The 23,846-nt window shown below is 42.3% G+C and overlaps 2 protein-coding genes across 4 annotated transcripts in view; one reads left to right on the top strand and one right to left on the bottom strand.

The window, feature by feature from the left end:
- The window catches only part of tm6sf2b (transmembrane 6 superfamily member 2b), a 42,571-nt gene extending 26,894 nt beyond the window's left edge, over window positions 1-15,677 (bottom strand). Inside the window, 2 exon segments of the mRNA XM_046290740.1 lie at window positions 5,763-5,939; window positions 15,661-15,677. Of these exon segments, the coding sequence (XP_046146696.1) occupies window positions 5,763-5,939; window positions 15,661-15,677 (194 nt within the window).
- A 290-nt stretch (window positions 15,678-15,967) lies between these two features.
- The window catches only part of si:ch73-63e15.2 (protein strawberry notch homolog 2), a 100,349-nt gene continuing 92,470 nt past the window's right edge, over window positions 15,968-23,846 (top strand). For all 3 annotated transcript variants that reach the window (XM_046304552.1, XM_046304543.1, XM_046304534.1), the window contains exon 1: window positions 15,968-16,123. The gene's annotated coding sequence lies outside the window, so the exon portion shown is untranslated. The remainder of the gene's footprint in view (window positions 16,124-23,846) is intronic.

The raw sequence follows: 23,846 nt of genomic DNA, 5'->3' as shown, positions 1-23,846 counted from the left end.
CAATATCTTGACTTTGTTGTCCTTAAGCCATTATGACACAACTTTGGAAGTATGCTTGGGGTCATTGTCCATTTGGAAGACCCATTTGCGACCAAGCTTTAACTTCCCTACTGATGTCTTGAGATGTTGCTTCAATATATCCACGTAACTTTCCTCCCTTATGAAGCCATCTATTTTGTGAAGTGCACCAGTCCCTTCTGCAGCAAAGCACCCCCACAACATGATGCTGCCACCCCCATGCTTCATGTTTGGGATGGTGTTCTTCAGCTTGCAAGCCTCCCCCTTTTTCTTCCAGACATATCGATGGTCATTATGGCAAAACAGTTCTATTTTAGTTTCATCAGACCAGAGGACATTTCTCCAAAAAGTACGATCTTATTCCCCATGTGTAGTTGCAAACCGTAGTCTGTCTTTTTTATGGCGGTTTTGGAGCAATGGTTTCTTTCTTGCTGCGCTGCCTTTCAGGTTATGTCGATATAGGACTCGTTTAACTGTGGATATAGGTACTTTTGTACCTGTTTCCTCCAGCATCTTTTTTTTTTTTTTTACCCTTTTTTCTCCCCAATTTCATGGTATCCAATTGTTTTAGTAGCTACTATCTTGTCTCATCGCTACAACTCCCATACGGGCTCGGGAGAGACGAAGGTTGAAAGTCATGCGTCCTCCGATACACAACCCAACCAAGCCACACTGCTTCTTAACACAGCGCACATCCAACGCGGAAGCCAGCCGCACCAATGTGTCAGAGGAAACACAGTGCACCTGGCAACCTTGGTTAGGGCGCACTGCGCCCGGGCCGGCCACAGGAGTCGCTGGTGCGCCATGAGACAAGGACATCCCTACCGGCCAAGCCCTCCCTAACCCGGACGACACTAGGCCAATTGTGCGTCGCCCCACGGACCTCCCAGTCGCGGCCGGTTACGACAGAGCCTGGGCGTGAACCCAGAGTCCCTGATGGCACAGCTGGCGCGGGAGGCCCTCCTCCAGCACCCGGGAGGCCCGGGAGGCCCTCCTCCAGCATCTTCACAAGGTCCTTTGCTGTTGTTCTGGGATTGATTTGCACTTTTCGCACCAAAGTACGTTCATCTCTAGAAGACAGAACGCGTCTCCTTCCTGAGCGCTATGACGGCAGTGTGGTCCCATGGTGTTTATACTTGCGTACTATTGTTTGTACAGATGAACATGTGCCTTCAGGTGTTTGGATGAACCAGACGAGGATGAACCAGACTTGTGGAGGTCTACAATTTGTTTTCTGAGGTCTTGGCTGATTTCTTTTGATTTTCCCATGATGTCAAGCAAAGAGGCAATGAGTTTGAAGGTAGGCCTTGAAATACATCCACAGGTACACCTCCAATTGACTCAAATTATATCAATTAGCCTATCAGAAGCTTCTAAAGCTATGACATCATTTTCTGGAATTTTCCAAGCTGTTTAAAGGCACAGTCAACTTAGTGTATATAAACCTCTGACCCACTGGAATTGAGGAAAAAAAGTGAAATAATCTGTCTTTAAACAATTGATGGAAAATTTACTTGTGTCATGCACAAAGTAGATGTCCTAACCTACTTTTTTAAAAGTTTATTTTATTTTAATTTTTACCCCTTTTTCTCCCCAATTTCGTGTTATCCAATTGTTAGTAGCTACTATCTTGTCTCATCGCTACAACTACCGTACAGGCTCGGGAGAGACAAAGGTCGAAAGTCATGCGTCCTCCGATACACAACCCAACCAAGCCGCACTGCATCTTAACACAGCGCGCATCCAACCCGGAAGCCAGCCGCAGCAATGTGTCGGAGGAAACACCGTGCACCTGGCGACCTTGGTTAGCCTGCACTGCGCCCGGCCCACCACAGGAGTCGCTGGTGCGCGATGAGACAAGGATATCCTTACCGGCCAAACCCTCCCTAACCCGGACGACGCTAGGCCAATTGTGTGTCGCCCCACGGACCTCCCGGTCGCGGCCGGGTTGTGACAGAGCCTGGGCGAGAACCCAGAGTCTCTGGTGGCACAATATGTACAGTTGAAGTCGGAAGTTTACATGACTCCAACCTAAGTGTATGTAAACTTCCGACTTCAACTGTGCATATTCATATTTATTCCTTTACACTTGTGTGTATAAGGTAGTTGTGAAATTGTTAGATTGCTTGTTAGATATTACTGCATGGTCAGAACTAGAAGCACAAGCATTTCGCAACACTCGCATTAACATCTGCTAACCATGTGTATGTGACCAATAACATTTGATTTGATTTGACAAGCATACACATGCTTGCACCAGCACTCTACACACACACGCACATTGTAATATTCCTATATGGTGGTATTGCACATGTTGTATTGTAGAGATGTAGTGGTGTAATAATCTTATATGATGTACAGTTTCATCTTTGGTTTTGTGTGATGTAAGTGCCTTTAATGTGTTTGGACCCCAGGAAGAGTAGCTGCTGCCTTGGCAACAGCTAATGGGGATCCCTAATAAATACACATACAAATTATATTATTCAAATTCATAGTACAACTCTATACTTCCCCGCACTGTACTTTTTAAAGAGCAACCTCCCTCCAATTTTCTGCCTCATTCTCTTTTCTAATTAGTTTCCATCGAAGTTTGTAAGTCTCCTCTGCAGTGCTAAATTAGTGAGCAGTGATGAATGGGGAGACCAAGGAAGCGATAATTATGCCAACACCCAGAGAACCAGGATAAATGATGCACCACGTGACAGAAAGCACATACTGACAGATACTGACGCATGGGGCCCAGAGATGGAAGGTCTGCTGACAGACGACCTGCTGCTGATGTAGCGAGGACCTGGAGACTCTGGGGAGGGTGATTGCAGGGTCTGTTTGGGTTCTTATGATGCAAAATCCTTGGAGATTGGCGGCTAGCATCCTGCTGTTCTCTGAGAGTTAGAGGATCTGTGCTGATGTCAATGCAATGGCTACATGGGGTACAAGATGGTCAAGTGACTGCTCTAACAATGGAAATACATATCCCCAAAGATGGAAGGCAGGTGAGAGGAGGCGAGATCAGGTGGGACCATTCTAGCCAATGAGAGGACAGATACCCATGTGAACAACAGGCCACAGAGATAGAGATTTCATCTTTGTATCTTGGCCATTGTAACGTCTGTGACAGCATGGACAGCGCTACTGACGGTCTCTCCATTTTAAAGTAGTACATTTTCTTCTTCATTGGCTGATTGCTCTCAACTCATAGGAATCCCCACCCAGTTGACTACTTTAAAATGGTGTCAGCCCTCAATGGCAATGTCCATGCTAAAATAGGTTATATCCATGATGAGTCTTCTATCTATAACAACAGGCACAACTCTGATATAGTTTTAGGACAGATTTTGGGAGAAGTAAAGCCTCTTGCGTCGCCTCTTTCTCTCTGATTTGACCAAGGGTCACAGTATTCAATGAGGACAAACGGCTGGCTTGCTGGTTTGATCTGCAGCCTTTTGTAGCCACATGACCAGGTCTAGTACGTACTACTTCAACTGTTATGTTGACCCAAGCTGTGAGGTCAACTACTAAAGTCTGCTTTGATGCTAAGGGGGCGCTGGTCTTCGTGTTTCAACAGAGCTACTTTGACTTGCTGATCATCACTAACACCATGGGGATGTCAGGTCACCAGTATTGGAGGTAGGATTCATAGAGTTCTCCCATTGTTTCCCAGAAACATCAGAGATCATCACCACAACGACTCAATCAATCATGGTCTTAGGTGTAGGAGGCAACTGGCTGGGGGATGTAAGTTCACCATGTTTGGCAGTCAGAGTTAACAATTACTGTGTTTCCGAAAAGATTAATGTGCTTTGGGCCATCGCCATCTAAACAAAATTACTTCTCTCCCAAACGTACAATGTGTTCACGTAAGCCAAACAAATGCTGTGAGGCCAAAGGGAAGCTCCCTGGCTGCATGTCTATGCACCAGCGCTGGAAGATTTATGCACACAATACTGTTGGTTTGCAAAGTGGCAGAACACATGGCATGGCAGAACACGTGTTATATTGTATGCCAGCAGCAATTTATCAAACTCCTCTCAAGGCCTGTATTGATTGTATTGAGTCCACACTTAAAGAGTTCCAGAGATATCCGCTATGGAGGAGTACGGCAGTTTGCTTGAAATTAGAAATGTCCGCTGAGGAATGGAAGAATTAGTAGGGAGGAGTGGTGCAGACAGTCGCCACAAACCTTTTAAAACTTTAATGGACTTAGGCCTGCTGTGGCAGCTTGCTAATCTAAACAGAGACAAACATTAACTGTCCTCACTGGAGACGGCATAGTTTAACCCAAGTGTCTAAATTGACTAAATATTGAAATAGGAAAATAAATAAAAAATATACAGTTTTATTATATATATTTTTTATTTCACCTTTATTTAAGCAGGTAGGCTAGTTGAGAACACCTTTATTTAACCAGGTAGGCCAGTTGAGAACACCTTTATTTAACCAGTTAGGCTAGTTGAGAACACCTTTATTTAACCAGGTAGGCCAGTTGAGAACAACTTTATTTAACCAGGTAGGCTAGTTGAGAACACCTTTATTTAACCAGCTAGGCTAGTTGAGAACAAGTTCTCATTTACAACTGTGACCTGGCCAAAGCAATGCGACAGAAACAACAACACAGAGTTACACATGGAATAAACAAGCGTACAGTCAATAACACAATAGAAAAAAAATAAAGTCTATATACAGTGTGTGCTAATGGCATGAGGTGGTAAGGCAATAAATAGGCCATAGTAGCAAAGTAATTATGATTTAGCAGATTAACACTGGAGTGATAGATGAGCAGATGATGGTGTGTAAGTAGAAATACTGGTGTACAAAAGAGCAGCAAAGTAAATAAAAACAATATGGGGATGAGGTAGGTAGATTGGGTGGGCAATTTACAGATGGACTATGTATAGCTGCGGCGATTGGTTAGCTGCTCAGATAGCTGATGTTTAAAGTTAGTGAGGGAAATGTAAGTCTCCAGCTTCAGCGATTTTTCAATTCGTTCCAGTAACTGGCAGCAGAGAACTGGAAGGAAAGGCGGCCAAAGGGGGTGTTGGCTTTGGGGTTGACCAGTGAGATATACCTGCTGGAGCGCGTGCTACGGGTGGTTGTTGTTATCGTGACCAGTGAGCTGAGATAAGGCAGAGCTTTACCTAGCATAGACTTATAGATGACCTGGAAGAATATGTAGCGAGGGCCAGCCGACTAGAGCATACAGGTCGCAATGGTGGGTGGTATAAGGGGCTTTGGTATCAGAGTTGTGTGTATAGGTGGCAGGGAAGTCAGGCTCTGGAGAGTCAAACGGAGTGTAAATGGAGTCTTTTAATATAAGTCCACTTAACATGCTCCAAACACTAAATAATTACAGACATAAACAAACATGGGTACGAGGACCCGTCGCGCACCTATACAACATAAAACAACACTTGACATAAAACAATCTCTGACAAAGACACGAAGGGAAACAGAGGGATAAATACACAACAGGTAATGAATGGGATTGAAAACAGGTGTGTGGGAAGACAAGACAAAACCAACGGAAAATGAAAAATGGATCAATGATGGCTAGAAGGCCGGTAAGGTCGCCCGCCGAGCACCGCCCGAACAAGGAGGGGCAACAACTTCGGCAGAAGTCGTGACAGTACCCCCCCCCCCCCCCCACCCACCCCCCCTGACGCTGTCCTTAGGGACGACCCAGAGGGCGAGGTGCAGGGCGATCTGGATGGAGACGGTGGAATTATTTTAACATGGAAGGATCTAACATGTCCTCCACCGGAACCCAGAATTTCTCCTCCGGCCTGTACCCCTCCCAGTCCACGAGGTACTGAAGGCCCCTCGCCCGACGTCTCGAATCCAAAATGGATCGAACAGAGTACGCTGGGACCCCCTCGATGTCTAGAGGAGGCGGAGGAACATCACGTACTTCAGCCACCACCGGCCTGAGGAGAGACACATGGAACGAGGGGTTAATATGGTAATGAGTGGGCAGTTGTAATCTATAACATACCTCGTTCACTCTCCTCAGGACTTTAAATGTCCAGGGGACAGGGTCAATGATGGTGTGTGGGAAGACAAGACAAAACCAATGGAAAATGAAAAATGGATTGATGACGGCTAGAAGGCCGGTGACGTCGACCGCCCGAACAAGGAGAGGCAACGACGTGACAAAACGGATGGCACTGTGATAGACTACATCCAATTTGCTGAGTAGAGTATTGGAAGCTATTTTGTAGATGACATTGCCGAAGTCGAGGATTGGAAGGATAGACAGTTTTACTAGGGTAAGTTTGGCGGCACAGTGTCCAAAGAAGGGCCAGATGTATACAGAATGGTGTCGTCTGCATAGAGGTGGATCAAGGAATCACCCGCAGCAAGAGCGACATCATTGATATATACAGAGAAAAAAGTCGGCCCGAGAATTGAACCCTGTGGTACCCCCATAGACTGCGCCAGAGTTCCGGAAAACAGGCCCTCCGATTTAACACACTGAACTCTATCAGAGAAGTAGTTGGTGAATCAGGCTAGGCAGTCATTTGAGAAACCAAGGCTATTGAGTCTGCCGATAAGAATACGGTGATTGACAGAGTCGAAAGCCTTGGCCAGGTCGATGAAGACGGCTGCACAGTACTGTCTTTTATCGATGGCGGTTATGATATTGTTTAGTACCTTGAGCGTTGCTGAGTACCTCACTCAGTACCAGTACCAGTCGAAAGTTTGGAAACACCTACTCATTCAAGGGTTTTTCTTTATTTTTACTATTTTCTACATTGTAGATTAATAGTGAAAATCTCAAAACTATGAAATAAAACATATGGAATCATGCAGCAACCAAAAACGTGTTAAACAACTTCTTCAAAGTAGCCACCCTTTGCCTTGATGACAGCATTGCACACTCTTGGCATTCTCTCAACCAGCTTCATGAGGAATGCTTTTCCAACAGTCTTGAAGCACTTGTTGGCTGCTTTTCCTGAGCACTTCTTGGCTGCTTTTCCTTCACTCTGTGGTCCAACTCATCCTAAACCAACTCAATTGGGTTGAGGTCGGGTGATTGGGGAGGCCAGGTCATCTGATGCAGCACTCCATCACTCTCCTTGGTCAAATAGCACATACACATCCTGGAGGCGGGTTTGAGTCATTGTCCTGTTAAAAAACAAATGATAGTCCCACTAAGCGCATACCACATGGGATGGCGTATTGCTGCAGAATGCTGTGGTAGCCATGCTGGTTAAGTGTGCCTTGAATTCTAAATAAATCACCAACAGTGTCACCTGCAAAGCACCCCCCACACCATCAAATCAAATTAAATCAAATGTTATTTGTCACATGCGCCGAATACAACAAGTGAAAACCTTGCATGTGCTGACTACCTTCCAGTGAAATGCTTACTTACAAGCCCTTAACCAACAATGCAGTTTTAATAACAATAAGTGTTAAGTAAAAAATAGAAGTAACAAATAATTAAAGAGCAGCAGTAAAATAACAAAAGCGAGGCTATATACAGGAGGTACCGGTACAGAGTCAATATGCAGGGGGCACTGGTTAGTCGAGGTAATTGAGGTAATATGTACATGTAGGTAGAGTTACAGTGACTATGCATAGATAATAACAGAGAGTAGCTGCGGCAGAGTAATCAATATTCTGGGTAGCCCTTTGATTCAGATGTTCAAGAGCCTTATGGATTGGCGGTTAAAGCTGTTTAGAAGTCTTTTGGACCTAGACTTGGCGCTCCGGTACCGCCTGCCGTGCGGTAGCAGAGAAAACAGTCTATGATTAGGGTGGCTGGACTATTTGACCATTTTTAGGGCCTTCCACTGACACCGCCTGCTATAGAGGTCCTGGATGGCAGGAAGCTTGGCCCCAATGATGTACTGGGCCGTACGCGCTACCCTCTGTAATGCCTTGTGGTCGGAGGCTGAGCAGTTGCCATACCAGGCAGTGATGCAACCATGCTCTCGATGGTGCCGTTGTAGAACTTTTTGAGGATCTTAGGACCCACGACAAATCTTTTCAGTCTCCTGAGGGGGGAATAGCCTGTCGTGCCCTCTTCACGACTTTCTTGGTGTGTTTAGACCATGATAGGTTTGTTGGTGATGTGGACACCAAGGAACTTGAAGCTCTCAACCTGCTCCACTACAGTCCCGACGATGAGAATGGGGGTGTGCTCGGTCCTACTTTTCTTGTATTCCACAATCATCTCCTTCGTCTTGATCATGTTGAGAGAGAGTTTGTTGTCCTGGCACCACACGGCCAGGTCTCTGACCTCCTCCCTATAGGCTGTCTCATCATTGTCGGTGATCAGGTCTACCACTGTTGTGTCATCAGCAAACTTAATGATGGTGTTGGAGTCATGCCTGGCCATGCAGTCATAAGTGAACAGGGAGTACTCCTCTGAACAGTTGATGTTGAGATGTGTCTGTTACTTGAACTCTGTGAAGCATTTATTTGGGCTGCAATCTGAGGTGCAATTCACTCTAATGTACGTATTCTCTGCAGCAGAGGTAACTCTGGGTCTTCCATTCCTGTGGCGGTCCTCATGAGAGCCATTTTCATCATAGCACTGATGGTTTTTGTAACTGCACTTGAAACTTTCCGGATTGACTGACCTTCATGTCTTACAGTAATGATGGACTGTTGTTTCTCTTTGCTTATTTGAGTGGTTCTTGCCATAATATGGACTTGGTCTTTTACCAAATAGGGCTATCTTCTGTTTACCACCCCGACCTTGCCACAACACAACTGATTGGCTCAAACACATTAAGGAAAGAAATTCCACAAATTAACTGTTATCAAAGCACACATGTTAATTGAAATGCATTCCAGGTTACTACCTCATGAAGCTAGTTGAGATAACGCCAAGAGTATGCAAAGCTGTCATCAAGGCAAAGGGTGGATGATTTGAAGAATCTCAAATATAAAATATATTTTGATTTGTTTAACAATTGTTTGGTTACTACATGATTCCATACATGTTATTTCATAGTTTTGATTTCTTCACTATTATTCTACAATGTAGAAAATAGTACAAATAAAGAAAAACCCTTGAATGAGTAGGTGTGCCCAAACTTTTGACTTTTGAGAGGCAAAACGGATCAGAGGACCAATACGTGGCGTGGTAATTGTCCATGGTTCTTTTTAATACGTTAAGGTACACATGAACAACTGACTACAAAAACCAAGAAATGTGAAAACTCAAACCAGTCCTATCTGGTGCAAACACAGAGACAGGAACAATCACCCACAAACACACAGTGAAACCCAGGCTACCTAAGTATGATTCTCAATCAGAGACAACTAATGACACCTGCCTCTGATTGAGAACCATACTAGGCCGAAACATAGAAATTCCCAAAACCTAGAAAAACAAACATAGACTGCCCACCCAACTCACGCCCTGACCATACCAACTAAATACAAAACACAGGAAATAAAGGTCAGAACGTGACAGGTACTGTATATATTCCAGAGAGGTGAGAGACAATCTGCAAATACGTTTGGTGTCAAAGACATGTTCTTATATGGTCTGTCTGAATTCACAAGCCTCTTTTGACCTCCCGTTTATTAACAACGTATTTTTGACCTATCACCATATAATCTGAATTTCACAATTTACATGTGTGGGTTTCAGGCGTGGAAAGTCAGAGTTGGCCAATCTTCAGACAATTGGAATTCACACAAGCCAGGGTATTACTTGTTTCCACAAGATGTCAATGTGTCAGAAATCCATGTGTATGAATTCATAGATCTAAGTCACATGAGCTGATAGTGCCCTCAAGCTGTAGCAAAGATTTTAACACTGTTCAACTGGATCGTTGAGTAGGGAGCCTACATTACAATGAATGACTGCCATAAATCAGTCTAGAGAGTTTAGTCTGCAAAATATTTGCTCATAGTTCCACATAGACTACAACTTGTGAATATGACTATTTATGAATAAAAAAAGTTCCAAAACACATGTAAAAAGAGCACATTTGGGAAGAATGGCCTTTGATTCAAATCTCATACGTTGATTTTATTATGGTGCATAAGGAACAAAAACAATGCTTTAAAGCTATTGATTGATTGAAGTATACTACCCTAAAAAAATGTATAATTGTATAACTTTATAAGACATTTAAATGACCCGATAGGTAGACAATAAGACATGAAATCATTGACTTACTCTTGGAACTCTGGAGTCGTGTTCATGCAGTGAAGGACAACAAGGGCAGTCAGAGAAAACAAGAACATCTCTCCATCTCTTCAACTGCAGATGAAACATACGAAGGGTCCCTGGAGAATCAATAGCACTGACCACTGTAAAGAAAAACAAAAGTGGAATACAACTGCCATTTGAATCAATTATCTACTATATGATCTAATTACCTGTCTTAAGAAAAAAACATTCATAATTGAACTATTTGACAAAAACATATCCAAGCAATAACTTTAAAAGTCCTAACAAAATAGACAGAATCTCAATACAAAATTTGAAAGAATATGTACCCCACTGAAAAAGACAGCAATTCTTACTGTATGGCCACTTGTTTGGGCCATGGATTAATGAAATTATGGCTACCTTGGGCAATCACAGTATATGTACAAGGAAATAATGAACTAGAGACAAATGAGACTTTGGGGTAAATTACACAATTCGGGTTCATCAGGGATTTACATAGGTTGCATAAAATGGGGTCATTCACGAAGTGCTTCTCAAGTTACATTCGTGTGTTAAGCAATGTGTGGGCCAATATGGTTTATACAATGTAGGCTACATTATTGCACATACAGGATAGGCCTACTCTCTATTTTGTTTGACCTCATTTCAGATTGAACACATTATATACCTAGGCTATAAATTATGTGTGGTTTTTTTTTGAAGAAGAAGAAGTTGCATGTCTTAAAGAAATTATTAACTGTGCCAATCATCAAACAGGCCTAATGGGCATTACATGTGCTTCCACATTTCTTCCAGCAGAGAGGGCCAAATTCAAATTTACAGTATGCAAACAACAAACTATCATTTTCAGTGTAGTTTATAGGCTGTGCTACAATGATGCAAGATAGGTTATGTGTGGGGACAAGACATGATCTATTTAATTACAAACTATTCAAATATGTCAGGAAAAGTAGTTTCCTTGCTTATATTCGTTTGTATCATTGCACTTGATAGGTGGCTTTAACATTTAATGAATGGGAAGTCACTCAATGCGCACAGAGAAAGGGTATTGGTGTAATAAGGAAATCACAGCAGAAATTGAACTTTGGCTGCTGTGAACAAGAACAGGCAAATAAACACATACCGTCATATTATAAACCATTGGGATTGAGGTCTCTGTATACATACAGTTGAAGTTGGAAGTTTACATACACTTAGGTTGGAGTCATTAAAACTCGTTTATCAACCACTCCACAAATTTCTTGTTAACAAACTACAGATTTGGCAAGTCGGTTAGGACATCTACTTTGTGCATGACACAAGTAATTTATCCAACAATTGTTTACAGAAATATTATTTGTATCACAATTCCAGTGTGTCAGAAGTTTACATACACTAAATTGACTGTGCCTTTAAACAGCTTGGAAAATTCCAGAAAATTATGTCATGGCTTTAGAAGCTTCTGATGGGCTAATTGATATCATTTGAGTCAATTGAGTCAAGGCCTACCTTCAAACTCAGTCCCGTGCTTAACGTCATTGAAAAATCTAAAGAAATCAGCCAAGACCTCAGAAGAAAAATTGTAGACCCCCACAAGTCTGGTTCATCCTTGGGAGCAATTTCCAAACACCTGAAGGTACCACGTTCATCTGTACAAACAATAGTACGCAAGTATAAAAATATACCGCTCAGGAAGGAGACGCGTTCTGTCTCCTAGAGATGAACATACTTTGGTGCAAAAAGTGCAAATCAATCCCAGAACAACAGCAAAGGACCTTGTGAAGATGCTGGAGGAAACAGGTACAAAAGTATCTATATCCACAGTAAAACAAGTCCTATATCGACATAACCCGAAAGGAAGAAGCCACTGCTCCAAAACCGCCATAAAAAAGCCAGACTATGGTTTGCAACTGCACATGGGGAATAAGATCGTACTTTTTGGAGAAATGTCCTCTGGTCTGATGACACAAAAGTAGAACTGTTTGGCTATAATGGCCATCGTTATGTTTGGAGGAAAAATGGGGAGGCTTGCAAGCCGAAGAACACCATCCCAACCGTGAAGCACGGGGGGTGGCAACATCATGTTGTGGGGGTGCTTTGCTGCAGGAGGGACTGGTGCACTTCACAACATAGATGGCATGATGAGGAAGGACAATTATGTGGATATATTGAAGCAACATCTCAAGACATCAGTCAGGAAGTTAAAGCCTGGTCGCAAATGAGTCTTCCAAATGAACAATGACCCCAAGCATACTTCCAAAGTTGTGGCAAAATGGCTTAAGGATAACAAGGTCAAGGTATTGGAGTGGCCATCACAAAGCCCTGACCTCAACCCTATAGAAAAATGTGTGAGCAGAACTAAAAAGGTGTGTGTGTGCAAGGTGGCCTACAAACCTGACCCAGTTAGACCAGCTCTGTGAAGAGAAATGGGCCAAAATTCACCCAACATATTGTGGGAAGCTTGTGGAAGGCTACCCGAAAAGTTTGACCCAAGTTAAACAATTTGAAGGGAATCATACCAATTACTAAATGAGTGTATGTAAACTTCTGACCCACTGGGAATGCAATGAAAGAAATAAAAGCTGAAAGAAATAATTCTCTCTACTATTATTCTGACATTTCAGATTCTTAAAATAAAGTGGTGATCCTAACTGACCTAAGACAGGGAATTTTTACTACGATTAAATGTCAGGAATTGTGAAAAACTGAGTTTAAATGTATTTGGCTAAAATGTATGTAAACGTCTGACTTCAAGTGTACATGAGGGAAATGAGGAGAGATCATAACCATCAAATTTTGATTGTGATATTTAGAAAATGTCATTGGACCTGGAAAATGGAGATATGCATTGTTGATCTATCAAAACACTATTACACAACACAATACCCAGAAGTGAGCCAGAAATAATTTGAGCTACAAAATGTCCGTCCCTGTTCCATCCTGTTTGTTATCATTGTTGGATAATCTTTCATTTGGTTTGTAAAGGACTTACTGGCATCTGTTTTAATGTGCAATCTAAACTTTATACCCCAATCCAGGCCCACGTTATTATAATTGCTGAAGCAGAAGCAACTACAAAAGTAAGAGGTGATACACCTCTGTCCAGACAAAGCAATGTGCACCTTATCTGTCCCTTGTTAATTGGTCTCTATTAACCTCACCCTGTAATTCATTCTACCCCTTTGTTGGGAAAATGGGTACTTTGTTCAAGGAAGGCTGTGTTTACTGGAAACAATTGGACCTCTTCCAGTTGCATCATTCAATAACTCAGCAGCCAAAATGACAGAAACCAGAAAATGATACACACACAGCTCGTCTGTTCATCGAAATCTGCTTCTTAGTTTAACTTAATGGGAAATAAATGTATTAATATTATGGGCTAATTATGGTTTCCATGTCTGTATTGATGCTGAATTAACATTTAATTTTGTTCAATGTACAGTATATGAGGCTACTTTGTACAAGATTATTATTATTTGGTACAGAGATTACTTTTTTGTGTGGCTCTGTTATTGCTTTAATGAAGCTGAATCAGGTGTAATGGTGTAACACTTTTTTTGTGTTTATAGTAAATATTTTCTAAACTCTATTTTCTTAAAACTGCATTGTTGGTTAAGGGCCTGTAAGTAAACATTTCACGGTAAGGCAAATGCGACAAGTAACATTTTATTTGTCTGTAGCCTATTTTGAAACCAAAGGAAAGGATGTGAGAGCCATGTCTGACAACACCCAAGCCTTGGTCCCAGCCTAGTCAAACAAGCCTTGGTCTCAGCCCAGTCAAACAAGCCTTGGTCCCTGCCTAGTCAAACAAGCCTTGGTCCCAGCCTCGTCAAACAATCCTTGGTCTCAGCCTAGTCAAACAAGCCTTGGTCCCAGCCTAGTCAAACAAGCCTTGGTCTCACCAGCCTAGCTCAAAACCGAATAACTGGATAGTAGAGGGAAAACAACAGAAGCGGCCACAGACTGCACGCTGGGTAGGCGCAGGCCAGTCAACTGAGACACCTGACACGGGTCAAACAAGCCTTTGTACCCAGCCTAGTCAAACAAGCCTAGGTCCCAGCCTAGTCAAACAAGCCTTTGGTCCAGCCTAGTCAAACAAGCCTTGGTCCCAGCCTAGTCAAACAAGTGACCACTGGCCATGTACCAAAGGACAAGCTGATCTGGCCATACTGGGGTCCAGCCATTATGAAAACTTCTGAGACAAATACTTTCTCATTTACTATACATAATTTGAAAATCACATACAATGATATAGGCCAAGCTATAGCAGAAGTGAACTTAGTAAAACATTATTGAAGTTTAAAAACAGCCGGAATTGAAAGTACTATTGTTGATGATGGTATTTGTTTTACTCATGTAGCTATAGGCCTATTCAAAATAGCTGAGAATGTTACGAAGGTGGGCGATAGACTGTGGTTCAGTTGGCTAAATTGTATTAAATGCAATTGGTGGCTATGTTTATTGCTGTACATTCTGTACTCACTTATCTATTTATTTTGTTTTAAATCGTCAGTAACTTCCGCAGGTAAGAAATACTGTTTGCGATCCACGAGCTTCAAGCCACTATTGCCGCGTTCAAAACAACTGGGAACTCGGAATTCAGAATTCTCAAATTTCGACTTCTGTGCGATCAAGAAGACTGGGAAATCAGGGGGGGATGCTCCGACTGGAGAACGATCAATTCAATTCAATGGGCTTTATTGGCATGGGAAACATATGTTAACATTGCCAAAGCAAGTGAAGTAGATAATATACAAAAGTTAAATAAACAATAAAAATGAACAATAAACATTACACTCACAGAATTTCCAAAAGAATAAAGACATTACAAATGTCATATTATGTATATATACAGTGTTGTAACGATGTGCAAATTGTTAAAGTACAAAAGGGAAAATAAATAAACATAAATATGGGTTGTATTTACAATAGTGTTTGTTCTTCACTAGAAAATGGCAACAGGTCACAAATCTTGCTGCTGTGATGGCACACTGTGGTATTTCTCTTAGAGCAAACAGCCCTTGCCACGAGCCCGGTGACGAAGATCTACCCTCACACTGGTAAATCTTGCTGCTGTGATGGCACACTGTGGTATAACCAGTAGATATGGGAGTTTATCAAAATCAGATTTGTTTTCAAATTCTTTGTGGATCTGTGTAATCTGGGGAAAATATGTGTCTCTAATATGGTCATACATTTGGCAGGAGGTTAGGAAGTCCATCTCATTTTGTGGGCAGTGTGCAGATTGCCTGTCTTCTCTTGAGATCCAGGTCTGCCTACTGTAGCCTTGCTCAATAGCAAGGCTATGCTCACTGAGTCTGTACAGAGTCAAAGCTTTCTTAAATTTTGGTCAGTCACAGTGGTCAGTTATTCTGCCAATGTATAGTCCAAATATAAGGGCCAAATATAATTATAGTTTGCTCAGTTGTTTTGTTAATTCTTTCCAATGTGTCAAGCAATTATATTTTTGTTTTCTCGTGATTTGGTTGGGTCTAATTGTGTTCATCCAACTCCGGAGCTCGGACCTCTTAGAGCTCCGCATTCCGATCTGAAGATCGCTGACGTCATTATTTGACCGCGTATTTTCCGAGTTCCCAGTTTCTTGAGTACACCATGAATGAGCGACATCACTGATGCTGCGTTCATATACTAGTCGGAACAAGGCAACTCGGAATTGTACGACTCGCTAACTGGGTTTAGTTATACACGTGCCGCATTCAACCAATTAGCAAATCGTAAAGTTTCCGAGTTTCCTAGTTCCGACTAGCAATTGAATGCGGCAGGAGTATCCCCACTGTGTGACATACCGAGTGACGACAGCAGAGGAAATATCTGCTTGCAAGATGGCGGCGTCTATCAGGAAGTGAAGGAAACAACTGAAAATAAAAGTTGGACCAAATTCCTTGTTTTGGTCCATTTAAAGCAATAATTCGATTGAAAACATAACTGCAAACGGACCTTGTATTCAGAATAAGAAACACATTCGTGGTAAGTTTAATTTCAGCTTTTCGTAAAGCGTAAACACGGCGTGAACGACACATCGTCAGCTAACCTTAGCTATCAATCCCCTGCTCGATCGACTCAAGACTTCTCAAGCAGCTTGAGCAACATAGTTAGCTTGGTAGCCAGGCAAGCTAATAGTCGTCGCACTTCGATAGCATCTATTTGTTTAGCTAGCTAACGTTGGTGAACGTGTAGCTAAGTGGTATTTAACGATATTTTGAATGCTACTGAAAGATTGCTGTCAAATAAATCTATGTTTTTGTTTTGTAGTTTTCAATCTTCGTTTAACTATCGTTATGTCTAGCCAGCCGCTAATGCTAGTTAGCTACGCTTTTGGTACTAACTAGTTATTTGAGAGAGCACCTTGGCTTGGCTAGTGGTAACTAGCTAGCTATCTCTGCCTTTGTACCAAAGATTTCCCCTAAATATTTTTGTACTGCTTAGTTAGCTAGCCTAGCTGGTTCCCGGCATTGTAGCGACATGATTTGTCGTCAAAGCAACTTTATTTTATTTATCGGACATGCATTTAAAGACCACACACACTTTGCTTTACTAAAGAACTGCGTTCGTTTTTTAAATTAAGTGGCTAGTTAGGTATTGCGTATTTGAGTGATCATCGGTTGAACCTTTCGTTATGTAGTTAACAGAATACACAACAGGTTATCCCCATTGAAAGTATACCTTTTTTCCATTGATATTGATAGCCCTCACATCCCCGTTTTATTTCCTAATCATTTCTGAATCAGTGGACAGTGTGACCAGCTTTTCTTTTAATGTAAACTTTGGAGCTCTAATTCACATTACATTTAACATCTCTCTTTTCATAGCTAGTACTTTTGATAGGTTGGATATAAAGTAGTCAACCATATCCCAATAGAATATAGATGGATAAGGCTCAGATGGAAAACAGACGTTTTAGAATTTATTTCAATTTGTTACATGCAAACGCACACAGAATGATGGAGTTGTGAGGTGCATGATAAGTCACTGGCAGTCAAAGGCAAGGCAGCACATCTCTTGTTTGGCTGAAAGACCTTTCTATGTGAATGTGGCATGGTTAGGGCCATAGGCACGAGCAGGAATATGGACTCGAGTTACAATGCAGTTCCAGACCTGTCTGCAGGGTTTTTTCTGGCTCAAAAGGGGGCTTAGGTAATGGGTGTGGTCGGAGCAGCTGAATTTTAGAGGCCCCCATCTTGGTAACACATTGAAAATTTGTGGGCTGAGGGAAAATGTTTTGCCGTTTTAAGCTCATTCCCTGCCATTCTACATATTCTATCATGGAGCTGAAAGAAAATGTTGCTGTTTTAAAGAACATTTCCTGCAATTCTATGCATTTTGCTTTGGCTAATGCTGTTTTCTTTTGCTCTAACATAGTAACAAAATCTGCTAAATTCATTGTTTTGGGGATTTTTAATTCTCCCTGACTGTAGCTTTTATTTGTGATTATTAGTTCTCAAAGATCTTTATATTTTTTTATAATATGATCTCATTATCATCTACATACTCTCTATCTGGCTTTAGCTGTTTAAGTTTATACTGAAAGCATTTTTCCATCCCTAATTTTGATAACATTTTTACCCTGTTTGGACTTGTGAAGCGGGGAAATGTTGACACATGCATTATGCTGAAGCTTTATGTGTGTTATGAGAGGGGAGTGGGGAAGAGCAGGAGGCGATGCATGTGTCATTGCCTTGATTGTAGATCACTGACAGCTGTGAGGTGGCATTGACCCCTTAAGCTTTAGTCCTGCTTGTCTGAGTATTATGTGCAACTGCAGTGTAACTTTATAGGCCTAGCTGTAGAAATGTTAGCTCTTGTGTCTGCCTGGCATCATACCACAAGTGTTTTTTATGGCTGGCAGTTGAGATTCTCTTGATTCCTTGTAGGCACAAGTAAGGATAATTGCTCATGAAGAAATCAAATGACCGTTCTCTTACAAATCTGTAGCCACTTCACAATTTCTTCCCAGCAGAGTACAATTGCCTTCGATGCCTGCAGGCTAGTCAGGGAAAATGCTAACGTTGGCAGAGGTTGCCATGGTAGTTTTTCCATGGTCATTTCCCCTAGTGAGGGATGCTATTTGCTGATTGCCAGTTGAATATGCTGTGTTACTGAGCTTCCTGTTTATCCACCATGGCCGAGGGGAGCGAGATAGAGAAGGGTTAGAAATTCATGACATCAAGGCCAATGACCACCTCTCTTGCTCCCCACGGCTACTGGAGCTTAATGGCAACACACAGGCTCTTTAACTATCATGCAGGAATATGTCTACTGAATGAAAACCACAAGCTTCCCCCCTCCTTGCTGGCGGCAGTGCACCCCAGAGCTCGATCAATAGACAGCTGTTCACTTCGTGACATGAGTTGACATAAAGTCAGGAGTGTAATAAATAAAACTAAAAACTCTACTCCACTGTTCTTATTTTGTCACATCCTGTGAAAAGCAAATGGATCTTACATAAATAATAAATGCTAAAAGTTAACTTCTTTGTATTGAGCATACAGTGGGGCAAAAAGTATTTAGTCAGCCACCAATTGTGCAAGTTCTCCCACTTAAAAAGATGAGAGGCCTGTAATTTTTATCATAGGTACACTTCAACTATGACAGACAAAATGAGGAAAACAAATCCAGAAAATCACATTTTAGGATTTTTAATGAATTTATTTGCAAATTATGGTGGAAAAAAACTTTTGTTATTGACCAAATACTTAATCTCAATACTTTGTCATTGCCAACAAAGGGTATATAACAGAGGTCAAACATTTTCTGTAAGTCTTCACAAGGTTTTCACACACTGTTGCTGGTATTTTGGCCCATTCCTCCATGCAGATCTCCTCTAGAGCATTGATGTTTTGGGGCTGTTGCTGGGCAACACAGACTTTCAACTCCCTCCAAAGATTTTCTATGGGGTTGAGATCTGGAGACTGACTAGGCCACTCCAGGACCTTGAAATGCTTCTTACGAAGCCACTCCTTCATTGTCCGGGCGGTGTGTTTGGGATCATTGTCATGCTGAAAGACCCAGCCACGTTTCATCTTCAATGCCCTTGCTGATGGAAGGTGGTTTTCACTCAAAATCTCACGATACATGGCCCCATTCATTCTTTCCTTTACACGGATCAGTCGTCCTGGTCCCCTTGCAGAAAAACGGCCCCAAAGCATTATGTTTCCACCCCCATGCTTCAAAGTAGGTATGTTGTTCTTTGGATGCAACTCAGCATTCTTTGTCCTCCAAATACGACGAGTTGAGTTTTTACCAAAAAGTTATATTTTGGTTTCATCTGACCATATGACATTCTCCCAATCTTCTTCTGGATCATCCAAATGCTCTCTTGCAAACTTCAGACTGGCCTGGACATGTTCTGGCTTAAGCAGGGGGACACGTCTGGCACTGCAGGATTTGAGTCCCTGGCGGCGTAGTGTGTTACTTATGGTAGGCTTTGTTACTTTGGTCCCCGCTCTCTGCAGGTCATTCACTAGGTCCCCCCGTGTGGTTCTGGGATTTTTGCTCACCGTTCTTGTGATCATTTTGACCCCACTGGGTAAGATCTTGCGTGGAGCCCCAGATCGAGGGAGATTATCAGTGGTCTTGTGTGCCTTCCATTTACTAATAATTGCTCCCACAGTTGATTTCTTCAAACCAAGCTGCTTACCTATTGCAGATTCAGTCTTCCCAGCCTGGTGCAGGGCTACAATTTTGTTTCTGGTGTACTTTGACAGCTCTTTGGTCTTGGCCATAGTGGAGTTTGGAGCGTGACTGTTTGAGGTTGTGGACAGGTGTCTTTTATACTGATAACAAGTTCAAACAGGTGCCATTAATACAGGTAATGAGTGGTGGACATAGGAGCCTCTTAAAGAAGAAGTTACAGGTCTGTGAGAGCCAGAAATCTTGCTTGTTTGTAGGTGACCAAATACTTATTTTCCACCATAATTTGCAAATAAATCCATTAAAAATCCTAGTGACTTTCTAGAGTTTTGTTTTCCTATTTTGTCTGTCATAGTTGAAGTGTATCTATGATGAAAATTACAGGCCTCTCTCATCTTTTTAAGTGGGAGAACTTGCACAATTGGTGGCTGACTAAATACTTTTTTGCCCCACTGTACAAACTAACATTTAGTCTTCCATAGGATGTAGTTCTAGATAATCTTATGTTTATAAATGTATTATAACCAAAATACCAATGCTCATTAATGTCTTGCTGCTAGGCTGAGTGAGTTGATCCACAGCCTTGCTTCCGGTCACTGTGCCTCAGTGTGGGGGTGCTACTCTACTGCTCCCCCTCCCCTGCGTCAGCAAGTGCACTCTAGCGCTACCCTTTCTGCCAGAGCTCTGAAGGGCACAAGGCTGTGTTGTTGAGCGCAGCAGGGACAAGGAGCAGGGCGTGTGATTTAATGCACCCAAACAGCGCTCTCTTTTTTTACAGTCAGCTCACTGCTTCCCCTGACATGGACTTTTTGTGCTGGGCTACCACCACTCTTTCCCCTCAATCCAGAGCTAGTGATAAATCTCATTTATAGCTTCTGGGCCAATTGGAGCAAGAGTGAAAATGTAGAGTGGAGGAGGAGCAGAGAGAGGTGGGGGGAGTCAGGAATGGGTAATGGGTTTGACTGTTCCTGTCTTTCCTGGACTCTGGCCTTCATTAGGTAGGCTTATGGTTCATGTATTAAACATGAGCTGGTAGAGGCATGGTTCTTGCAGGAAAAAGGGCATACTGTTCCGACTACACAGTCTGAGGCGACACATATAGCCTTTTATGGTTGGCTATGTTCTATGTGTGTCTCGGCCACATGAGCCATTCTGAAGATGATTAAAATGCAGAAGAGGGTGCTCAATGCTGTGCCTTTCAGTAGGCTGCGGAGTGTCAACATCCTTCTCTGGAAAGGCAAACGTTGTAATTTCAGCATGGAACTAATCCAGCAAGGAAATATTAGGGCAATATTAACAACCACATTAATGGATGAAGATGATTCTGTCATTGTCCAAGCTAGCCTAGGTTGTGGGTAGTGAAATGTAAGATTTCTATTTTAAAACATACCAAGCTGCAAATCTGGTACTTATGAAGTAGGCTACCTGGAAATGTATTCATAGCATAAGTAATATTTGTATTCATAAATAATAAAAAGTGTGTTTTGCATCTACTCAGAGCATTCCCACGAGTAACTACAGAAATAGATGATTGGCTGCCATTTCTGAATTGATCAATTATGTGTGTAAAAACTGCAGAGCTTGGCTGTTTCATTAGTAGTTCATTAATGGAGAAAGATTAGACACTGAGGTATCGAGTGTAGTGTTGCTGGTTGAGAGGATGGTATTTATTGTGTGCATGGTTTCAGTCAACTCGTTTGGAAGTTTAACCTGGTCCCGGATCTCTGTGCTTTATCTTTATCCTCTGCGTGACAACGACAGACACTCGAGTTGTCTTAAGGAGAACTCACCAGACCGATTTGTTTATATTATTTTGTTTTGCTTGCCTTGCATGGGTAGATTTTGCAATCAACACCTCAGTCTATTCCTCACATCCTCCTCCCAAATCCGAACACACACCTATCACAAAGTTACGCTCAGCACATCCGGTGCCAACTTCCGTTGTTGACAAAACTTGTTTTATTAGCCTGAGTTACAAAACTATGCACCACCATTCATTTATTTTTACTTTGTGAATTTTTTACAAACATTCAAATTAATTGTGTGTTTGGTGTAGACTTACCTTGGCCTGACGGTTTTTGATAGCCGTGTAATTCTCTCTCGGACAAGTTGAGAATTCCCTGTCAAGTAAAGAGACACTGAAGCCCAGCTAGCCTTGCTTGTTAATTAAATCAATAAATTACTACTAACAGATTATTCATATTCAGACATTCCTATTCTGATCTCTGAAACTTACTTAGAAAATACCTTTTGATACAGTGGTAGCGATGCATGGCTATAACATCTACAGAAAAGACAGAAATGCCCTTGGTGGCAGTGTTGCGGCCTTTATACAGAGCCAAATTCCTGTAAAGCTTAGAGATGATCTCATGCTAAATACTGCTGAAGTTAAATGGCTACAGGTTCCCCTGCCGCACATAAAGCCCGTTCTTGTAGGAAGCTGCTATAAACCACCAAGTGCTAAATCTGTATCTGGATAATGCATTATATATTGACTGGTCAATAAGCTGTTGGTAGACTGAGGTTTTCTTTAGTCGAGCAGTTGCATATTTATCTTTTTTTCTCCCAGTGGTGCACAAGACACCTGTGATTTGCACCTGTCTCCGTGGAGACTGCACAGTCCATCACTCTAAGACATGTGATACTGAACTTGTATGTGGTTATATTATGTAAAAATAATGGTAACTCTAAATATTATTTTATAACAAGTGAGCTTTCTCCCGCGTTGTTTCAGAACAGCGTTATCCAATCTCTAGTGCCCTGTAGAATAGGTGCCTTTCCCTATGTTGCTATGTGCATAATAGCAAAGTTAACCAGCATATTCAGATTGAGCAGCAGCAATGAGGAGGAAAACGCCCTTGCCTTAGCTTAATTTTCTAAGAAAATTGAGGAGAGTCGAAACCCCAACTTAATTAGGTCTATAATCAATAGCCTAACTGTTAAATGTGCCTGGCTTTCAATATACAGTACCAGTCAAACGTTTGTCTTTATATTTTCTACATTGTAGAATAATAGTGAAGACATCAAAACTATGAAATGACACACATGGATTCATGTAGAAACCAAAGAAGTGTTAAACAAATCAAGCAGCGCGAACCACTGCTTTTAATCATGGTAAAAGCAACCTGAAACCGAATACAAACAGTGTAGCTATTCCCTCAGCAAGGCAATCAAACAAGCTAAGCATCAGTATAGAGACAAAGTAGAGTCGCAATTCAACAGCTCAGACACGAGACATGTGTCGGGGTCTACAGTCAATCATGGACTACAAAAAGAAAACCAGCCCCGTCGCGGACACCGATGTCTTGCTCCCAGACCAACTAAACAACTTCTTTGCCCACTTTGAGGACAATACAGTGCCACTGACAAGGTCCGCTACCAAAACCTGCGGGCTCTCCTTCGCTGCAGCCAATGTGAGTAAAACATTTAAACGTGTTAACCCTCGCAGGCTGCCGCTCCCAGATGGCATCCCTAGCCGTGTCCTCAGAGCTTGCGCAGACCAGCTGGCTGGTGTGTTTACGGACATATTCAATCAATCCCTATCCCAGTTTGCTGTTCCCGCATGCTTCAAGAGGGCCACCATTGTTCCTGTTCCCAAGATAGCTACGGTAACTGAAATAAACGACTATCGCCCTGTAGCACTCACTTCCGTCATCATGAAGTGCTTTGAGAGACCAGTCAAGGATCATATTACCTCCACCCTACCTGACACCCTAGATCCACTCCAATTTGCTTACCACCCCAATAGGTCCACATACGACGCAATCCTACTGCACACTTCTCTAACCCATCTGGACAAGAGGAATACCTATGTGAGAATGCTGTTCATCATTTACAGCACGGCATTCAATACCATAGTACCCTCCAAATTCGTCATTAAGCTCGAGACCCTGGGTCTCGATCCCGCCCTGTGCATCTGGGCCCTGGACTTTCTGACGGGCTGCCCCCCCCAGGTGGTGAGGGTTGGAAATATCTCCACCCCCCTGATCCTCAACACTGGGGACCCACACGGGTGCGACCTCAGTCCTCTCCTGTACTCCCTATTCACCCATTACTTGTT

Source organism: Oncorhynchus gorbuscha, linkage group LG02, assembly GCF_021184085.1.
Source record: "Oncorhynchus gorbuscha isolate QuinsamMale2020 ecotype Even-year linkage group LG02, OgorEven_v1.0, whole genome shotgun sequence".
Classification (NCBI taxonomy): domain Eukaryota; kingdom Metazoa; phylum Chordata; class Actinopteri; order Salmoniformes; family Salmonidae; genus Oncorhynchus; species Oncorhynchus gorbuscha.
The sequence above is the reverse complement of the archived record's forward strand: the minus strand, read 5'-3'. Positions and strand labels throughout refer to the sequence as shown.